The following is a 21,354-nucleotide window of genomic DNA, read 5'->3' as shown; positions in this document are numbered from 1 at the left end:
ATTTTGTACATCTTTTACTTTCGCCCACCTAAAATAATTCGAACTCCAATTCAATCCACTGGGAAAATTCAGTTCTCCTGCATTGTGACAAATCTTCCTCCCAGGTTCCCCAATACATTGGCATTTATGATTTTGTAAGGTGCCAATTGCGACTACAGTCACTTCATGTTACCACCCCCACAGCGGGAAAGGGCACTGGGCACTAATTTCCTTGCAACATTGCTGAACAGTTAAGTGCAGGGGGAACAGAGAAATGCTGATACCTGAAGTCATAAAAAGAACCAGGGAGGATGATACATATAATGAACAAATAATACAATGGCAAAGTCTTAAGTGTAAATTAACAAATGCTTTTACAATCCAGCCCTGACTCGAGTCTGGGGCATCAGACTCTCTAGCAAGGTGCTATAGGATTGGAAGGAGGATCTTCACGAGTAAAACTCTTTAGAACATGAACGCCTCAAGGATTTTTCTGAACATACACTTGACATAAATGAACGTGAATTGTTGTTTCTAATATTGTCTTGCAGTTTTTTCTAGTTCATTTTAAACATAGCTCTCAACCTTTCATGGCACTTGGGCGGGTGAAAACAGGCGATTTTGTAATTGGAGTGTGAAAGCCCATTGATACCTACGGGCGTGCAGGGAGCTTGGAGGGTGAGAGAACTGCCTAATTTGCAGGTGACACCCGCCAAAAGCATGTGAGTTGAGAGGTATATTTTAAATATATTAACTGCAAGTTATTAAAGCTACGTTATGTTTATATTGTATTGGTTTTGTATTGTTGGGGTGCAGCATTTCAGATGTGTTTCGCCGACCCCCACTTTATTGTCTAGGTAGCAAGTGCCCTGCCCAAATATCTTTTTTGACTGCAGTTCTGCACAGGAAGATATGGGAGAAGTGGCAGCGTCTCCTGTTCTCAGAGCAAGTTCTGTGCAAAGCCTGCTGAGCTTCAACAACTCCCAGCTTCCCCCAATGGTGCGCAGGATTCCGTAAGTTGTTGTCACCCTTCTTTGGTGCACATGCATAACAGCATGGCCCTGCTCCAGCTCCGACCTTGTCCTTGCTTGGCATACAGTCAAAGGGGCATATATGCCAACCCTCCCGATTTAGGCAGCAGATTCATGATTTTTCACTTGATAATTATTCTTTTTTTTTTACTTTCTCCCTCCTAAAATAAATGTAAACCCAATGTAATCCAATGGCAGAATCCAATTCTCCTGCTTTCTGTGATAAAATCTCAAAATCTCCCTCCCAGGCGCTCCAGAATGTTGGCATGTATGTGGGGGGAGCAGTGGTCGAAGTGTACAAAAAGAAGTAGTGAAGCTATGTTCCCTGCTGGCCTGCCCCCACTCCCCACAGACCCAATTGCTATGCCCTCTCCCAGGTGCAATCCAAACCCCCAAACACACCTGCTGTTTAAAGGAATGTTCAATGCAGTGCACTTAAGTGCAGGTTTGAACTGCTTCCTACAATTTTATTTTAAAACTAAACCACTCCGCTACAGTTTTATTTAAAAATAAATGTATAGGAACAGCAAAACTTAAAAAACTAAGTAGAGGAGCACCGCTCTCACCCACTGTGACCACTAGGGAGATAGGGGGCCTTTCAAAATGATGGTTGCCCCTAGAGCAACAGTCTTCACCTGTTGGGTGCATGCATTATAATGGAGACAATACAGCTGGGGGTTAATAGCTGTCACTTATTATGAGACAGCCAACCAGTAGGGAGCTCACACACTAAATGCTCACCTCATTGTCTTTTAACACCAGTTCCTCTACATCAGCCCTTTGCTAACAAAAATGATTTGATAGCTTTTCTTTGGGCATTTAATGTTTCGGCTCCCTGCTGGCTGGCTGGCGGCCTTTTCATGTTCCTGGAGCCCTTAGATGGTCACTTCTAAGTGATGGCCTGATGGCATAGCTCTCAACTCACCCGCTTTTGGCGGGTGTTACCCGCCAAAAGCATCCACAAACCCACCCACCCGCCAGCTCCTTTGTTTCACCCGCCTCCCCCACCTCAAGAGACTCGCATTAGTACTGTGCAGGCGCTGGCTCTGGTGCATTACTGCGCAGGTGCACTAAATGAGTCAGTTCCGTGGGAAAGTGACAGTCTCCTGCCTAAAGGAGCCATTCCAGGCAAGTGTGCTGCATCCTGCAAGCATTTTGCCTGACCTTAGGCCTCGTGCGCACTGCTGCCTGCGAGTGCCTCTGACTCGGATCCGACCACCTGCTTCAGGTCTTAGCTGCTGCCTGAACTAACGCTGTGCCAGGACTCTGCACACCAGCCTTACAAATTAGAGGCTGCTGTTGCCTTTATTCGGCTTCTGCGCGTGTCGTGCCATGCCCATGCCATAGGCCCGGTTGAAGTGGAGGACGTATTACTACTACTTCAGGAAACGGTAATACTCTCTTCACTGTGATATGGTTTGAACATGCTTGCAGTTTCTAGGAAATATCAGCTGCGAAGCACATGCGAGTCGGATATATATAACTGTGCTTTATCTGCTAACAAGATTATTTAGAAAAAATAGGAAACCCGCTCTCAATTCACCTTTAAACGTATACCGTAGCGTGCAGGTGGAGCATGTAAAAGATCACGTGCAAACTCGGCTAAAACAGACATCATTTCAGGCAATAATGGGCCACCTCCGACCACCTCGTCCAATGGATCTAGATCTCCAGAGCTAAGACGAATCGGTGCGAGTCTGTATGCTTCCTCTGAGGCTCTGCAGTAAACAACTCCTCATTCTCATCGGAATTCTCTGAAGAGGCTCATTCACCCGTCTATTTTTCTCTCCTGCAACTTTGCATATCATTAAATATATATATATTTCGCAAATGTATTTTAAATTTGAAAAAGTGGCCAGAGAGAGTGACTGGCCACTTTTTCAAATTTAAAATACATTTCTGAGATATATATATTTTAAGCTTACCATGTGACAACCAGGGGAGTTATCCAGCATTGCAAGAGTTGGGGGGGGGTTGAAACACGAAAAAAGTCCTGCTACCCACCCCTCCAAATGCAGTGAATGCAATTTCATATGTTCTCATTCACACCCACCCACAAACTGCCTACCCCTGCCCCAATCTACCTTTTTGGTAACATTAGTGGCAGATGGCATTTTAACACATAACAAAAAAAAAAACTGCAAATCATTACAGATACGGGGTATTCATCTATTAGAGCTCTGTCCAGGCGCTCTGGGGCAAAATGCAATCAAACCTCCTAATTTGCATATGGATTGCACCAACAGAAGTGACTTCACAAAAGTCTTTGATACTTGGAGGCACCATGGAGGTAGATTTTAGAGTAAGTTGCCATAAGTAAGCCAAGTGGCAAATAACTTTGTGGTTCAAAATACCTAAATTGCACGATTGTTATATATGGAGCAACTCGATAGTCAGGCTTTTTTAAAATAAACGCATGATTTATTAACATACGCTCGGAAGCAAAACACTTACAGAGTAAAACACTTACAGAGCTGCAGATCTGCCCAGGATCACACACTTTGGTTAAATGGTCGAACTGGGATGTTGACAATTTAAGCAACTGACCACGTCTTCACAGGTTAAGTTGATATACATATTTATTAAGGTTTCCCTTTGCATTTCATGTGCTTAAATAATACTTAAAATGCCTTTCGTAATTAGCTTCACATTATAAACATCATCATAGAAATATGTTGAGCAATAAAAGTATGGCTTTACTTTTATTCTCACCATCCTGCATGCAAAGTCCCAATAGCTTCATGTAGGTTAATGTGTGTCTAACAATCCCCCTTGGGTAAAACCATAGTCATTATTTCACTCAGGTATTAAGCGTGTTGTTAAAAAAACACAAATAAATAAAGCATGCAACATTATGCACCTTTTCCTTCTCACTGCTGATCACTCCCTCCCATGCACTTTTCTAAAGGGACAAAAGTCCCTGCTAATAGTCCCCCCTCCCTCCCATCAGTGCCTAATGGCTCACATTGAAATGCTCTGTTGACACAGAGCAACGCGAGTGCTCCTCTGCTGCCCGGAGCTCCTTGGGACATTGTCCTGGCAGCAGGACACCTATCTCGTTCAGAAAGGGTAAGGTGTCCTGCTGCCAGGACAATGAGTGTGCTGAGCCGGAATTGCTCAGCACACATTGTCCTCCTAGCGGGATGCCTTTCCCTTTGGGCACCCTCACTGAGGTGCAGAACTGGAGAAGTGACCCGCTGACAAAAATCCTGGTCAGGCTCTCAAAAGAGCCTGTGCGGGGGCAGCTTGCCCCCCTGCAACCCTGCTCGGTAGGCCACTGGTGACAATGCACTATGCAACACCTGCCACAGGCCTCCTGTTGTTACGCTCACCTGGCTCCCACAGGGGCGTCGATCGGACCCGGACAGCTGCGACCTCCTCCAATGTGAAGCGTAGTGCAGAGATGACAGACTGGACTGGACCGCCTAACCTCGTCTGCTTGATCCGTAGAAGTATTCTCCTGCAAGTGGAGAAAGGAATTTAGCCACCCGTGGATTCTAGTAATGGCACCCCACTGTTCTCCCCACTAATCACCACCCATATTCACTTTCAGTAAGCTCACCTTATGTTTGTAAATGATGAGCTCTCCATCCTGCGCGGAATGCAGGGGCGCGTAGATACCAGTTACTTCACTGGTTTGAAGGCGTTGGAAGAGTTCCAGATGAATATTGATTCCGAGGTTCCAGCCGAGAACCCGTAAGTATAAAGTTCAAAGAGTTCAATATGTCCGATGTTCACTCTTGTACATGCGTTCTTGTGTTGCAGCTGAGTCCAAGGGAAGATTGTCTTGTGGCAGCTGATGGTGTTCAGGTAAGAGTCTGTATTACCCAACACTGTCCGGCAAAAGATGCGTGTGTTTAAATTGCTGGTTTCTCTCTCCTTACAGGTGCGGCGTAAGGAGTTGCAGTTTGTTACAGAATAATGCCTCCGGTTGTTAATCAGGTAAGTCTATAGTGGAGAGGTTGTATTTGTTGGCTTTTTCGCTCACATTATGTTTCTTTTGTCCCCTAGATGGTGGAATTCGGCGGAGAAAATGATGGAGGCTGCGCCGGATTGAAAAATGCTGTGAGGACTGGTGAGTATGGTGCGGCGCTGCAGCTGGCGATGCGACGCGTGTAGAATAATGTCCTTTTCAAGTTCGAAGACGTGATGGATCCGGAATTCAGGTAAGGATTGAATTAATATCTGTTTTCTAATCTTTCCTTCTTCTTTCTTCTATTGCTAGGAGCTCTGGATACGAGACGGGCGTGGCTGAAGACTGGATGCTGACTGCAGGCACGGTGAGCGTTACGCTGCTGGATGCAGAATAACGCGAAGCATGTGCTGCTGTTCGGGCGTGGTTTAAATAGCCTCCAAAGTAGTTCCGGGTAAGAAGTCCCTAGAACCACACCGGAGTAAAAAATAGTCCCTGTAGTAAAATAGTCCCATCCAGGCCTCACGTTGGCTTGGATTCATTTGCAGCATGGTCTGCATGAGGTAAGTAAAGACTATGAGCCTGGCGTCTATGGCACCAGGACTGGTTTCTATTATGAGCCTGGTGCCTAAGGCGCCAGAACTGAACCCAGACAGCTCCCAGCCGGGGCTGCTGGAGTTTTATTAAATATCTGGATGCATGCTCCCGGGGCTAATGGGCTTGATCCGGATGCCCGGGGGTAAGCATCATGACAGCACTCCCCCCCAAGGCCCCTCCTAAAGTTGTTCTTCCCCTTGGTCCTGGTTTGTCTGTGAAGTTCCGATGGAATTTCTTCACCAACCGAGGTGCATGAACGTGGTCACTAGGCTCCCATGACCTTTCTTGTTGTCCATAACCCTTCCAGTCGATTAAATAAAAAAGTCTTGATTTAACCATCTTAGAGTCCAGGATATTCTTTACCTCGAATTCAGGTTCTCCATCTATTAGGATGGGGTCAGGTGGTTTGGTTAATCTTGTCCCAGGTTGAACTGGTTTTAGAAGTGAAACATGAAAGACAGGATGAATTTGCATATAAGAGGGTAATTCCAATTTGACGGCCACCGGGTTGATAATGGCCTTAATGGTGTAAGGTCCCAAATATCTAGGATTGAAAGTTTGAGTTCCCTTTAGAGGTATGTATTTTGTAGCCAGCCAAACTTGATCTCCAATCTGGTATTGTGGAGTTTCACTTCTATGTCGATCAGCATTTTTCTTGTATTTCTCCTTTGCTGGTTTTAAGTGTTCTATTGCTTCCTTAAAGGCTTGTGTAATAGTAGAGTGTAGATGAGTCAGTGCAGGCATTTCTAAGTGTTGAGGCAAATCGAGTTCTGAGGTTCGAGGATGATGTCCATATATGGTATAAAAGGGGCTTTGTCCGGTTCCTGAATGTACAGAGTTATTGTATGCGTATTCGGAAATCCATAAAATATCTTTCGAATTGCTTTCGATTTGGTGTAGCATACAACGTAGGTATTGTTCAAGAGTCTGGTTGGTCCTCTCCTTCTGACCATCAGTTTGGGGGTGGTGACTGGTTGATAGCCTTACGTCGATTTGCGCCAATTGACAGCATTTCTTCCAGAATTGTGAAATTAATTGACTACCTCGGTCAGAGACCAATACGGAAGGAAATCCATGGATTCGAACAATGTTTTCGAGAAATTCCTTTGCCAAAATCGAAGCGGAAGGTAATCCTTTTAAAGGAATAAAGTGGTCCATTTTGGAAAAAAGATCCACAATAACTAGAATGGTGTTAAATCCATTACATGGAGGTAGATCTGTAATGAAGTCTAAAGACAAGGTGTGCCATGGTGTAGGTGGAATAGCCAAAGGTTGTAAAAGGCCAGTTGGTTTTTTCTTCTGACTTTTGTTTTGGGCGCAGATACCACAAGACATCACAAATGACTTTACGTCCTTTCGCCAGGTGGGCCACCAGAATTGTCTTTTCATTTTAGCTTCAGTTTTTGCGATACCTGGGTGTCCTTCCATAAGGGCGTCATGATAATTGGAGATGACTAGTTCTTGTAGTTCCTTGTGTGGTAGAAATAGACGTCCTTGATAGTAAGGCAGGTCATTGATGACTGAATAATCTTGGCCTTTCTTTACCCAGTCCTGCAGGACTGCTGGATCGAAAAGTTGTTGGATTTTTAAGTGAATGTCTTCTAGAGTCTGTAGAGTAGTTATGCCAAGAATATTTTGTTCTGAAAGTATAGGCACCGGTTCCGGGTTCGAATATACTTCTCCCATCCCTATTCAGTATAGGGCATCTGCCTTGCCATTTTTACAACCTGGTCGATAAGTGATCACAAAATCGAATTCGGCAAAGAATAATGCCCACCGAAGTTGACGCGATGATTGGGCCTTGGCTGTTTTTAAATACTGCAGATTCCTGTGATCGGTGATTACAGTGATGGTATGCCTGGCACCGAGAAGATAATGCCGCCAAGCCTTGAAGGCAGACTTGATGGCTAATAACTCCTTATCAGTAACCGCATAGTTTAATTCGGGTGCTGAGAACTTTCTTGACCAGAATGCTACTGGATGAAGTTGACCGGTTTCGGGATCCTTCTGGGACAGGACAGCTCCCATGGCTAAACTGGATGCATCGGTTTCAACTATGTATGGAAGCTCAGGGCGTGGATGCCTTAAGACAGGTGCAGACGTGAATTTCGATTTTAACTCTTGGAAGGCTCTTTCAGCCTCTTCAGTCCACAAAAAAATGTTTGTTTTTTCGCAAAAGTGCTGTGATGGGGTGTACAATATGTGAGAATTCAGGAATAAATCTGCGATAGAAATTAGCAAATCCAAGCATGCTTTGTGACCCTTTAACTGAACTAAGTGATGGCCACTTGAGGATTGCGTCCACCTTTCGAGAGTCCATTCGAACTCCTTTTGGATTCAGGATAAATCCCAGGAATTCAACTTCTGTAGAATGAAAAACACATTTCTCCAATTTTGCGTATAACTTGTGCTGGCGTAGTTTCTCAAGGACTGCACGAACGTGCTTCACATGGTCTGATTCTGAGGAGGAGTACACTAGAATATCGTCTATGTATACGACAACACAGACGTCAATGAGTTCACGAAGGTCATCGTTCATAAAATACTGGAAGGCTGCTGGTGCATTGCACAACCCGAAGGGCATCACCTGGTATTCGAATAACCCGTACTTGGTGCGAAAGGCAGTCTTCCATTCATCGCCTTTCTTTACACGTACCAGATGATATGCCCCTCGGAGGTCTAACTTAGTGTAGATACAAGCATCCTTTACTTGGTCTTTTAATTCGGGGTCAGAGGCAATGGGTATCGTTTTTTTACTGTAATCTGATATAATGCACGGTAGTCTATGCACATTCTAAGGTCACCTTCCTTTTCAGGCACGAAGAATAGAGCTGAGGATGCAGGAGATTTGGATGGACGAATGAAGCCAATAGCAAGGTATTGGTCCAGATATAGTCGAAAGTGAAGATTTTCGGGTTCTGTAAGGGCGTAGATTCTACTGCATGGAGGTTGTGCACCGGGTACTAGGTCGATTTGACAATCGTATGATCTGTGAGGTGGTAAGGTATTTGCCTGTTCTTTTTGAAAAACATCCTGAAATTCTTGATATTTCTGAGGTAGCTGCACAACTGGATTAGTAACGGTGGCCAGGCTTTTGTTCAAGGTTTTTTCCGGGTAACAGGTGTGTGCACAATCTGGGAAGGTCACTCTCTTCTCTTGCCAATCAATACAAGGATTATGTGTTTCCAACCATGGCATTCCCAGAATTATTTGAAATTGCGGGGCCTTGATTAAATCAAACACAATAGTTTCTTGATGCCCATCTTGACCCAACAGTGTCAGCTCAGTAGTGGAATGAGTTACAGGCCCAGAGGCAATTTCAGTTCCATCGACTGTGGTGATGACATCCGAAGCGGTCTTTTTGCAAAGGGGTAGATTCATCCTTGAGGCCAATTCGTGGTCCATGTAGTTTCCTACGGCCCCGCTATCAATGTATGCCCTTACTGCGTGCATACATGATGGCTGCCTTGGATCAATTAGGACCATTGGTATAATTAGGTGGGAGGTCTGAGTGTCCTTCTTTAAGCTCGGCAAGTGGACCTCTACGCTTGTCGGGCGTGGCCGTTTACCGAATCAGGCTCTATTTGACTTTTGTCAGCTACTCCTACTACTTTCTTGGGTGGTTTTATAGGGCAATCCCGTAGAAAATGTCCTGCGGTTCCACAGTACAGACACAATTGCATCTGCCGTGTCTTTTCTCTTTCCTTTTGAGTTAAGGGTCCTTTAACCCCCCCGATCTGCATAGGTTCTGATGCATCCGTTTCTTTGGGGGTAACATTGGGTTTAACCCATACCCGACTCTCGAATTTAGCTCGATCAGCCTTTCTATTCTGAAGTCGGTGGTCTAACTGGACCACTAAGTCTATATATTCTGCGCAATCCTGAGGTGGGTTCACAACTTGAGCCAAAACATCTTTGAGTTCTCCCCGAAGCCCACGATGAAATAATGTAATTCGTTTCTCCTCAGGCCATCCAGTTTCCACCACCAACCTATTGAAGGTTGCGATATAGGTTAGCAGATCCTGATTACCCTGTCGTAGGGATAAAAGTTTGTTATCCAGGGCCTGTCCCTGTGAATGTCTGGCGAACAGTCTTTCCATGCTTCTTTGAAAACCCTGAAAATCCCGAAGAAGAGGGTCATCCTGGTTGACTAGTGGAATTGACCAGTCAGCTGCGCTGCCACTAAGATATGATAGTACAAAGGCTACTTTGGCTTGGTCATTTGGAAAAGCTCCAGGTCTGCATAAAAAGTGCAAGCGGCATTGATTCATAAACACTGCGAACCTTTTTGGGTCCCCAGCAAAGCGTTCGGGTGGAGCTAAAGGAATAGCCCCTGGTAGGATTACTTGCACAGGATTACTCGATGAAACAGGAGCTGGGTTCCCCCCCCCCCAAGTCCAGGTAGGGGTGTTTGCCCAGCTTGATTTTGCAGCAGTTGTCTAGCAAGATCATCTGTGCGTTCCTTTGACACAATCAGTTCTCCCCTGAGGGCATTAGTCTCTTGGCGCGCAGAGTGCACTTCCGCCCTAATTTCCCCTAATAATTGGGCTAGTTGGTCTGTTTTGGAGGTTTCCATAACGCCCAGGTGGGGATTTGTAGATAGGCTTTGCGTTCTGTTACGCTCACCTGGCTCCCACATGGGCGTCGATCGGACCCGGACAGCTGCGACCTCCTCCAACGTGAAGCGTAGTACAGAGATGACAGACTGGACTGGACCGCCTAACCTCGTCTGCTTGACCCGTAGAAGTATTCTCCTGCAAGTGGAGAAAGGGATTTAGCCACCCGTGGATTCTAGTAATGGCACCCCACTGTTCTCCCCACTAATCACCACCGATATTCACTTTCAGTAAGCTCACCTTATGTTTGTAAATGATGAGCTCTCCATCCTGCGCGGAATGCAGGGGCGCGTAGATACCAGTTACTTCACTGGTTTGAAGGCGTTGGAAGAGTTCCAGATGAATATTGACTCCGAGGTTCCAGCCGAGAACACGTAAGTATAACGTTCAAAGAGTTCAATATGTCCGATGTTCACTCTTGTACATTCCTTTCTTGTGTTGCAGCTGAGTCCAAGGGAAGATTGTCTTGTGGCAGCTGATGATGTTCAGGTAAGAGTCTGTATTACCCAACACTGTCTGGCAAAAGATGCGTGTGTTTAAATTGCTGGTTTCTCTCTCCTTACAGGTGCGGCGTAAGGAGTTGCAGTTTGTTACAGAATAATGCCTCCGGTTGTTAATCAGGTAAGTCTATAGTGGAGAGGTTGTATTTGTTGGCTTTTTCGCTCACCTTATGTTTCTTTTGTCCCCTAGATGGTGGAATTTGGCGGAGAAAATGAAGGTGGCTGCGCCGGATTGAAAAATGCTGTGAGGACTGGTGAGTATGGCGCGGCGCTGCAGCTGGCGATGCGACGCGTGTAGAAGAATGTCCTTTTCAAGTTTGAAGACGTGATGGATCCGGAATTCAGGTAAGGATTGAATTAATATCTGTTTTCTAACCTTTCCTTCTTCTTTCTTCTATTGCTAGGAGCTCTGGATTCGAGACGGGCGTGGCTGAAGCCTGGATGCTGACTGCAGGCACGGTGAGCGTTACGCTGCTGGATGCAGCATAAAGCAAAGCATGTGCTGCTGTTCGGGCGTGGTTTAAATAGCCTCCAAAGTAGTTCCAGATAAGTAGTCCCTAGAACTACACCCGAGTAAAAAATAGTCCCTGTAGTAAAATAGTCCCATCCAGGCCTCATGTTGGCTTGGATTCATTTGCAGCATGGTCTGCATGAGGTAAGTAAAGACTATGAGCCTGGCGCCTATGGCGCCAGGACTGATTTCTAAGGCGCCAGGACTGAACCCAGACAGCCCCCAGCCGGGGCTGCTGGGGTTTTATTAAATATCTGGATGCCTGCTCCCGGGGCTGATGGGCTTGATCCGGATGCCCGGGGTTAGGCATCATGACACCTGTTCCGTGTTGGCCATACAGAACCTGATTATTCCATAGATCCCAAGTGCTGCTTGCATAACATTACAATTTCCATCCCCATTGCAATTAGTGGCAACAATGGCCTATATCCACTGCTTCAGCAATAATGCCCTATGTCCAATGCCCTATGTACACAGTGAATTCCTTTCTTTGGGGGAAGCGATAAAGCACTTTTGAGAAACAAACTCTCTGCCCAAGGTACCTCACTAAAATTTCTTTTAGTGTTTGTTAAACACTTGCATTGTTTTGCATTCCCAGCTTGTAGTTTTCCATTCAGGTTATGGAAATAAAGCAATAATATTGTTTTGGCTTTCACATGCTGGATGTGGCAATCTTGTCCTCCTCCACCTCCCTCGCACCTCTAATTCAGAGAGAAAGAGAGAAAGAGAGAAAGAGAGAAAGAGAGAGAGAGAGAGAGAGAGAGAGAAAGAGAGAGAAAGAGAGAGAGAGAGAGAGAGGGAGAGAGAGAGAGAGAGAGTGTGTGTGTGTGTGTGTGGTGTGTGTGTGTGTGTGTGTGTGTGTGTTTTTTTTTTCATGTTCTTGAGGGGTGGGAATTTAAACATCATGTGAGCACAGTTGGTTTCTTATAACAGTTGTACATTTATTTTTAGGCAGGTGCGCATCTGAGGAAAAAAAATAAACTACAGAATGAACATGTGTTTGTATTTTTATTTTTTTTAACTGCATTTACTTGGTACAATGGTTGCATGCAAAAGGGCCTAGTCAGTGCCTTAAGTGGCACTACAAATCGAGCCGGGGCTCATCGAGGGGGCCTGGCCTAACAACGGGGGTCTTCATGGCCCATTAAGCCACGCCCCCTTTGTGAGCCCTGGCTCAATGGGCTACTGGCACCCCTGCCAGGCAGCCTTTTGTATAGATTAGCACCCTCTCCCCAGTGGGGGAGAGGGTGCTGATCTCTGCTTTTATTTTGTATAGGCTTGCCTGGCAGGGGACAGCGCCTCGCCTATTCAGTCTTAATGGTGGTGCTGCCCCTCGCCAGCTGGAGAGGGGCAGCGTCACCATAAAGGCTGAAAGGGTGAGGCCACTGGAAGCAAAGTCCTTTTTCCTAAAGACTGAAACTCCCGCGAATCCGCGGGAGCTTCAGTATTTAGAAAGAAAGGCCTCTGTTTACAGCGGCCTCACATTTTCACCATAATGGTGGCGGTGGCCCACGTGCATCACTTAATTAAAGGGATGCCTCGCAGGTACGGCGCCACCATTATGGCTAAAAGGCATTTTTTTCTGAAGCCTGAAGCTCTCGCTCACGAGTGAGAGCTTCAGGCTGTAGAAAAAAATGCCTTTTCGTGTAGTGGCCAGGGCTGCCAGGGGAGATTAGTGGGCCCCGGCAGGGCCCCGCCTCAAAACGAAATTTCAGAGCCTGCCGGGGCCCAGTCCCAGCAGGCCCCGGCCCACTTAAAGCACTGGGCCCAGTGTTGCAGCATCCTAGTTAATTAATATTGTGATTTTTTGCGCCCACCTTCCTGTGATGTCACTTCCCCTGACGCCGGACGCCACCCAGGTGTCCAACCCAGGCTCTCACCCTCCAAGCAGTTGGGAAAGGTTGAGTGCTATGTGATGGGCTCTAGCAACAGAAGCTTGAAACACGAGCAAGTGACGTCCCGAGGGGCTCCAGCAAATGAAGCTTGAATCACGAGCACTGCACAGCGTACGTGACAACCTTAAAGACTCCAGAAAAGCAAGCGTGCAACACCAGCTCCCCTATGCTCCCATTTAAGGCCCAGAACGAACATACTATAAAAGGAATCTATTGCAGTATTGTTAACTTGCAACATGGGAGCAGTAGTTGCTGGGTGGTCCCTCAGGCCCGAGTCCCCTTATATTTGAAAAACTTGAAAGGCCCCGACGCACTCCATGTTGCCATAGAACCTATTACCGCCGAGCACAATGGCTAAAACGAATGTGATCAGGTGATGTACTTGCGCACTAGGTCCATTCCTCTAAGCCCCGGTGATGTCAATTCGTTTCCCGAATCCCACCTCCAATAGGAGAAAGCCGCTACTCAGGACCGCCTCCTCCGAGGCCTGTCATGCGCTTTTTTGTTTGTACACGTTTCCAAGAGCAACCACCCGGACAGCTGTCTGACAACATGCAACTGGCCTATAGCGAGCTAGTAGGTCTCGGCAATGGCCTTAAACCGCACCTTCGCGCTCCCGTCAGAGCTGGACTCGGGGGGCATCGCACAGCTGTACCGAGAGCTGCTGCTGCCGCTCACCCTCCTGCCCAAACCGCGGCGCGAGGCGGACAAGACTTCGAGCGGAGGTCCTTCCTCACGGCAGACTTCAAAGTCTGAAGCCGAACTGGATTACATACACCTCCCGGTTTCCGGCGCTATCCCAGGAGCGTCCAGAACGTGCAGACCAGCGCCCGCGGCGCCAGTGGCCCCCCTCCGATCTGATGGAGCGGATTTACAGCTGCCGCCTCCTCTCACCCCGGAAGCGGCTGGCTCTGTTCCCCCGTTTGCCCTTCCCAGGCTACTGGAGGCCCGTCTCCGCCGACTGCCGTGCCCCGGACTCCCGGATGCCGTGCCAACACTACTTCGGGAGCTGGTGCTCGGGGAGGTGCGCGCCCTGTGCCGGGAGCCCCGGCTCTGGGTCCCGGAGACGTCTCTTAAGAAGGAGGAGCAGATGGAGATGCAGCGGCGCCTGGTGGCGCACATTGCGCTGGCGTCAGAGGGACTACTGCAGCACTACCTGCAGCTCCTGCAAGAGGCGGGCCCGGGGGTCCTTCTCACGCCGGCTGCTACCCTCACCCGCCTGCGGGCACAGTTCTTGCAGCATTGCACCCTTCTCCTCAATCCAAACAGCATTAGGGTCTCCCTGTTGTGGGACATGAGGAGGCTGCGGGGGCGCGGCGGGTTAGCGTGGAAGGAAGGCACGGAACAGACCGAGAAAGGCCCTGGCATGAACTCTTCGCATAGCTCACAACCAAGGATTCACTGTGATATGCAGCCAGAGGAGGCACCTAAAATCAGCATTCAGAGGGACACACAACATGCCAGTAGTTTAGGTGGAAGACACAGGGGTGGGGCCCCTGGAACCAGCATTAGAGAGACTCGTGATGCCCAGCCATTAGGGACATCTGCCAGAAGTAGCCGAGGTGCTCGTGGGGCTAGCAGTAGGGATGCCAAGGCCACTGGAGGTGTCCCTGGCATTAACACTGAAGGTGCCTTAGCCACTAGCAATACAGATCCTGAGGTCAAACAATCAGGGGACGCCTTTGTCTGTAACACTGAGGGTGTCCTTTCTGCCCACCAACATGAAGCACCTGCTGTCGCCACAGACCGAACTTTGATACCTAAGAGAAAATGCGGCTCAGTGTCAGGTGAGGATCCCAACACACACTTGAAATGGGCGTCAGTACACCAACCCACCAAATACACAAAACAAACACACTTTGGGAAACTATCTGTACCGGACCAAGAGATTGGAAATAGTCTACCAGAACCTCACCACTTGACCTGCAAAACATTCACAGACTGCACTTCTACACTGAGCATGGACTATTTCATTAAACTCAGCAGACCCCTTATTGAGAGGCCGAGGCAGCAAACAGTAGAGGACCTGAAAGAGATTGAAAACATCATGCTCCTGGATTTGAGCAAAGTCTACCGTTTACTGCACTCCCCTCAGGAGGGGATGGATTCTTTCAGGAACATGCCATGCCAGGCTGTTGGCACACCTTGTCCAGGACTGGCTACAAAAGATGCAGAATCTCCTCCACAAACCAAGCGTCCTTGCATGCGAAATCTGAAGAGGTGCAAGTCTTTGCCAAATTTGAGAATGGGACAACTGCTTTCAGACGAGCTGGGCATTTGTATAAAGGGATATCTTTCTGTAACTTCACTGATTTCCCTCAATGGTGTAACCCCAGCTTTAGAGGAGCCGGCAGCAAAGGACCTGCAAAAGCTTCTGCAGGCTTCAAATCAACTAACCTCGATCAAAGGGGAAGACCTAGATGCCGATGCAGACCTCCCACCTTTAATCCGCGCATTAAATCGTGGGACACCAAATACCTCCAAACTTATGAATATACACAAGCGGTTGAATGTTTTGAGTCAAAAAGAGGAATTACAACTTTGTGAAAATAATTTTCTTTGTAAAGAACCAGCCTGTCCTCAGACTGATACAGTATCAGTGCATGTTTCTAACAAACCATCTTTGAAGACGGCTGATGTGCGAGTATCCAGCAGAATCTTTCAGGATGTAGGCGACATTAAAAAGTACCCACCAATTTATAACGACCTCATGGGGGAGCTTGACCCTGCTACTATCAGCAGATTGGATGGAACTCTTTTCAAAGGAGAGGACGTGCGAGAAGTATACGCGGAACTCAAGAAAAGCTTCCCCACAGAACACCTGCAGCTTGATCAAGATCCAAGCATCGAACTGTGTGCTACCAATGTGGACTTATCTAAAGTCATGGACTCCTCAACCCTGACCAGAAGAAGGAGTGAGCGAGTGATCAACGCACACCTTCGCAATCTATCACAACCTGAAAAGTTAGTGACGCCCCCTCCCAGAGACCAAAAGCGCTCTCCAGCAAATTCCTCATGGCTTAAACAGACGCCGGAAACCATTAATATGGATGACTACCTAAAGTATGTGTCCTTGCAAGACACTGATTATTTAGGGGTGGTTTTCCATTTATACAACAGCGATGAGAGTGAGGATGAAGACAATGTTGCAATAAAAGCAGCTAAGTATCAAAAAGAACAGAGGTTGGGAACAGATAATGTAAAGAACCTTGAGCTTCAGAGTCAAACAGCAGCAGATGAAATGCTACAATCCAGATTAGAAGCAATATGGACAAGACTTCATGTCCCTGAAGGTGAAAGACTGGACATGGCAATAAAATATAGCTCTCCTGAAAATATAGGGCTTATCCTTCAGGCAGTCAGTGCTTGGGAAAAGGTAAGCCAAGTCATCCATCGACGAGAACAGCTTCTTGCCAAACTAGAATTATTCGAGCAAACAGCTTCTGACCCTAATCGGTTCTTTCAAAGGTGCTATGAAGGGAGTTTCCTAGCTAGGAAGAACGAGGCAAGGGAAAGGAAAGCCTTGCATGTTCAGATCGCAAAAACGGAGACTGACATTTTAAAAATGTTAAAGAAGATAAAGAAAACCTATAATGACACAGTGACTTTTAAAGGGCGGCCATACCTTGAGAAAATGCAGTGGGACAAGACAGAAATGCTTTACTGGCTGCAACAAGAACGCCGTAAAACCTTAATGGAAAGTGATCTTAAGTGTGTAATGCTGCCGCCCCTCCGTGCACCACTTTAATATTGAATCTCTTATGCAATTGGATTTTGAAACCCACTTCTGTTAAATATCTTGTTTTTGGTCCTTCAAACAACAGTAACAATTTAAGTGAAAAGATTGAACTCACTGCACCCATTTATGCTTCACCTGAAACATGGTCACAAGTATTAAGAAGTCACTCTTTCCAACTGTACTTCACATACACTTCAATACCGGGATTGCCAATGTATACAATAATTCCAAGATTGAATGTTTTCTCAGTGACCACACCTCCTAAAGCTTACTGTTACTCTGTTAACAGATTTTTGCAATAAGCCACTTGTTTCTTACCGAGTTCTATTTGCTTGTCTCAAAAGGCTTTTCATTGTATATCAGAGATGCCCCTTGTGTGGCTTTCGGCAATAATTCTTGTGCACAAAATTAATACTTTTACATTCCTTTCCTTGTGGATTTTCCACAAATAATCCAATGAACTGAAAGCGCAATGTTCATAGGTGTTTTGACTTCACAGTTACTTAACACCAGAGTCAATTACAGTCCATTACACCTTTGACATTAACAAATGAACGTGTTTCAATGAGTTTGTCAATTAAGGCACCTTCTGTAGACATAATTGGCCCTTTCCTAACTAGAAACGCTGAATTTTCTCTATAGAAGCCTAAAATGCATCAATACAAAATATACTTGGGAGTTATTTTGGGTTCGACAGTAGTGGTAAATCGTACAGTCTTTGTCAAATACTGCCGATTTTACCATCAGCCAAATTCCGGGTTGATTCAAATACCAAGGATAGTATTTCATCGGCATATTGCCGGCAGTATTTTATTGGAATACCACCAGCGGTATTCCATGCAGACTTTCAGCTAAAATTCTATTTTTATCTCAAAATTCCACAGTAGCTTTAATTTTTTTTTTACTGTACAGATGGGGCGTGTAGCCGATTCCCTTCAACACAGTAGGACACGTTTTTCTTATCATTGTTTTCCTATGGGCCGTGGTAAGGAGTGGAAAGGTTGTAATCTCTGATTCCCTGTATCACCATCTGACCCAAGTAATCCATAAAAGGTTCAGTATTGGCCATTTTCTGTATTAAAAAAAACACCATAGTGGTATGAAACACTACAGTACACATCACCAGTTTCCACCTTCACATTGAAGGTGGGAATGTGTAGGAAGAAACTTTAAACATACCGTTTACCACAGCAAAGGTGGTGTTTCTGGAATGTCTCTAGGGGTATTTCCGAAACGCTACCACCTCCAGTGCAAAACTGAATTGTGTGAATTTTGTAAAATATCATCCCCAGAAGTGGTATTTTCTGATGCCATTACACAAAATAAGTCTACTTAACCAGTAATCTCCCCAGAATAATGATACATAAATAATTATAGATGGGTACCTATAAACTACATGGATATATCCCACTAAGGCTTTCAGAGTGACATTGGCCAAGGCTATGATGTCACTCAGAACTTCGAGGTGGAATACACCCTGTATTTGAATGCTAGCCGTCTATAGTGTGTGGCCCCATCGGCCCCTCTTCCACCCCTTGTTATTCCACCATGCACCAGCATTACAGGAGGTGGAGATGGTAAACACGAGGGAACTACATGCAACACTAAAGATACCAGATTTCCCCCCACCTCACCACATGGCAACCCAAAGATGGAAAACATGTGTCATACCACTCTGCTGTGATGTCATGGCATCTGCTGTGACATCACAGCAGGAGAATGCAGCAATCGGAAAGGGAATGTTTAAAAAGTTGTAAAACAAAAACATTCAAACACTGTAGAATATCGGCAGACCACAATACTATTCAAAGACTAATAATAAAGCAATAGAACCCGAGGAGGGGGGCATTATTGGTCGGGTAATGTCCCAGGGGAGAGTGTTATAAGTGCAAGGGCTTTAACATAGCCCCAGGGCATTACCCGACCAGTAATGCCCCCCCCCCACCCTCTTCAGGTTCTATTGCTATTAGTAATAGCAATGTTTCTCGAGTTGAGGCACAACGTTGCAACCGTTCTCAACGAGAGGAAAAAAAGAAAAAATAAGGAAAAATAATGGCCGCAAGGAAACTTCAAAGGTACTACATGTAGTCCCTTCTCTCTTTCCATGGCGGCCTAACAAATAAAGAGGTGATGCAGAATGGTGAACGTTGACAGGCGAGTCTTGGTTGCGCTATTAGGGACCCAGCGAGGGCCATCAGATTGTTTGGAATAATCTGATTGTCCCTCGCCGGCTACTAATAATTATTATTGGCACAATCTGTTCAGGCTACAAGCATAAATGTATGTGATCAATAAGTCCAAATAATATGTCACACCAGTGGATAGACTGTTGCGTTCATATGGGGAAACAACTTCTAAAGTTTGTATTGAGCTTTTTTTTTAACAACAAGAATAGAGAAAATCCTTTATGCAAAGAACAATCATATCTCTTAAAAAATGAGGGCGTATGAGAGGACCTTAACCTATCCCAGCTTTTGGAGCCAACTAAGAATAAGAGTTCTGGGCAGCTAAAAAGGGGATTGTGGCTCGATATATGGAAAAGAAAGTAGCCACAATAGAGGAAAAGCAATGTTGATGTGCCATTAGCTTGTTCATAGGTCCTTCAAGCCATCTTGGATCGAGAAGGTTATTTGGTGAACATGTTACCCATCCCCAGGATCCTGTTTATTAGGGGGAAATTAAACCCGCTAAGAACTGGAGAGAGATTTTTCAGATGGAGGGGCAAACAAAACCAAGGGACTGTACTTCTGGCCTTAGGCCAAAAGATAGTTTGATGCATTACTGATTGGTGTATAATTACTTTAGGAGCCAGAGATAGCATTGGCTAAAGTGCATTGTGAACAAGTGGTTTAAGGTAGGTCTCAAAGGGGATGATCTACTTAAGTGGGCGTGGATGTATCAGCTAATTACGCTGTAGCAAATGTTGCCAAATAAACAATGTATTGTTGATTTGTTCATTGATAAAAGCTTTATGATTGTAATTTTGTTTTACATTTTTATTTATATCATTTGCGTTTAAAGTGAGGGAGACATCCCACATGAAAGCTATCATGCACGTTTCAGTTGTTGGCTGAGTGTGGACATCAACTTGCAAAACTATGTAATACTAGGGACAGGATGGATATACCAGCAGAAATGTTGATTACAGCGACCACATGAATTTGGTGATAGCGGTTTATAACCTATGTGAGTGTATGTATTTTCTTTATATGTAATTTACTTTGGTATGCACACCCTTTGCCCTGACTTCTTCCTCTACAGACAGAGATCCTTCAACCCAGTGACTTTCCATTCATTGTAAAGCTGCTGTTATCTCTTAGACCCAAGGAAGATCCATGATTTTATACTGTTAACTGTCTTTTAGTTACCTATAGCCCCATTCTAGCCGTATACCTGTTCCTTCACAGCCAGTCATTTCCTCTATCCTTTCTGCTCTCTCCCTAACCGCTCCTTCTTCGACAGCACCTTTCCTGGATCCCCACTCTTGACTCTGCTGCACTAGTGGCTCTCCACACTAACTCTGTTTCCATCTACCACTCTCCTTGACCTGTTGCGAAGGGTGGTGGAGTGGGGTTCCTTACGAATGACACCCTCCCCATTGCCACCTGCCGCGCACTTACGTCACCTCTTCCTCATTTGAATATGCCACTATTCAGCCCTCCCTCGCACTCCTCTCACTATTCTGTCTCCCTTTTGACCCTTGGTCCTCTCAAGTCCTTCCCTGACATGACTCTTCTCTTTGAGTCATTTCCCACTGACATCTCCATTGTCATGGCAGGGACTTTAATTTTACCAAGCTCTCCCAACTACCTGCCTTGTACTTAACTCCCTCCTGCTGGCCACTCCTCTACGAACAGCCTACCCACTCTTGTCTTTCAACTTTTCTTTCCTTCTCTGACCTCTCCATTGACCCCCACTTTTAATCATTCCTTTGCTCACTTTAACATCGCAATCCCACGCTTTATTCCTCCTCTCCCCTCAGTGATCTGAGAAATATTCAAGATGGACTCTCTTGCCCCTCAGTTTGATGATGTGAGGCCCTCTCGCTTGTCTCCCTCCTCTATTAATTCCTCTTAAATAAACAAAGCTTCTTCTGACTTTCAATAGGCACTTATGACTCCCTTTGATGAACACTGTTCTGCACATACATTCACGCCTTCCCATCCCTGACCTCTGCCTGGATCACTTCTGAGATTCAGACCCTCAATACAAACATTGGTCTTGACACTGGTGCAAATCAGACTCCCACCCTACCCCTAGTTCACAAAAAAATCAGTTGCTGCCCTCAACTATGCACTGGACTCTGCAGAATGCTCCTGCTAGGCCCAATCGCCTCCTTTTGTGATCAGCTCCACATACTTTCAACCATCTCCTACCCTTTTCGAATTTTTCTCCCCAACCTCTCCTACCAAATTAGCACCCATCCTTTGCAGCACCAACCCATTTTATGCCCCTTTTCCCCAGTGTGTTCCTCAAACCATCAAAGGCTTAGAGAGATAAGAGCATGTTATTTAGACTAAGACTTTGAGGGTTTGAGGCTATTATCCCTACTTGTTCCATATGTTTTCTAACA

General features: G+C 45.9%; 1 protein-coding gene across 1 annotated transcript; it reads left to right on the top strand.

Moving 5' to 3' along the window:
- The first annotated feature begins 13,532 nt into the window (after positions 1-13,532).
- CCDC87 (coiled-coil domain containing 87) lies at positions 13,533-19,762 on the top strand. The gene has a single exon (XM_069624007.1). The coding sequence runs from the start codon at positions 13,632-13,634 to the stop codon at positions 16,788-16,790; it is 3,159 nt and encodes a 1,052-aa protein (XP_069480108.1). The 5' UTR covers positions 13,533-13,631; the 3' UTR covers positions 16,791-19,762.
- Positions 19,763-21,354: the final 1,592 nt, after the last annotated feature.

The sequence above is a fragment of the Ambystoma mexicanum genome, chromosome 11 (assembly GCF_040938575.1).
Source record: "Ambystoma mexicanum isolate Mex_15411 chromosome 11, UKY_AmexF1_1, whole genome shotgun sequence".
Taxonomy (NCBI): Eukaryota; Metazoa; Chordata; class Amphibia; order Caudata; family Ambystomatidae; genus Ambystoma; species Ambystoma mexicanum.
Note: the sequence above shows the minus strand (reverse complement) of the source record. Positions and strands in the feature narration are given on the sequence as shown.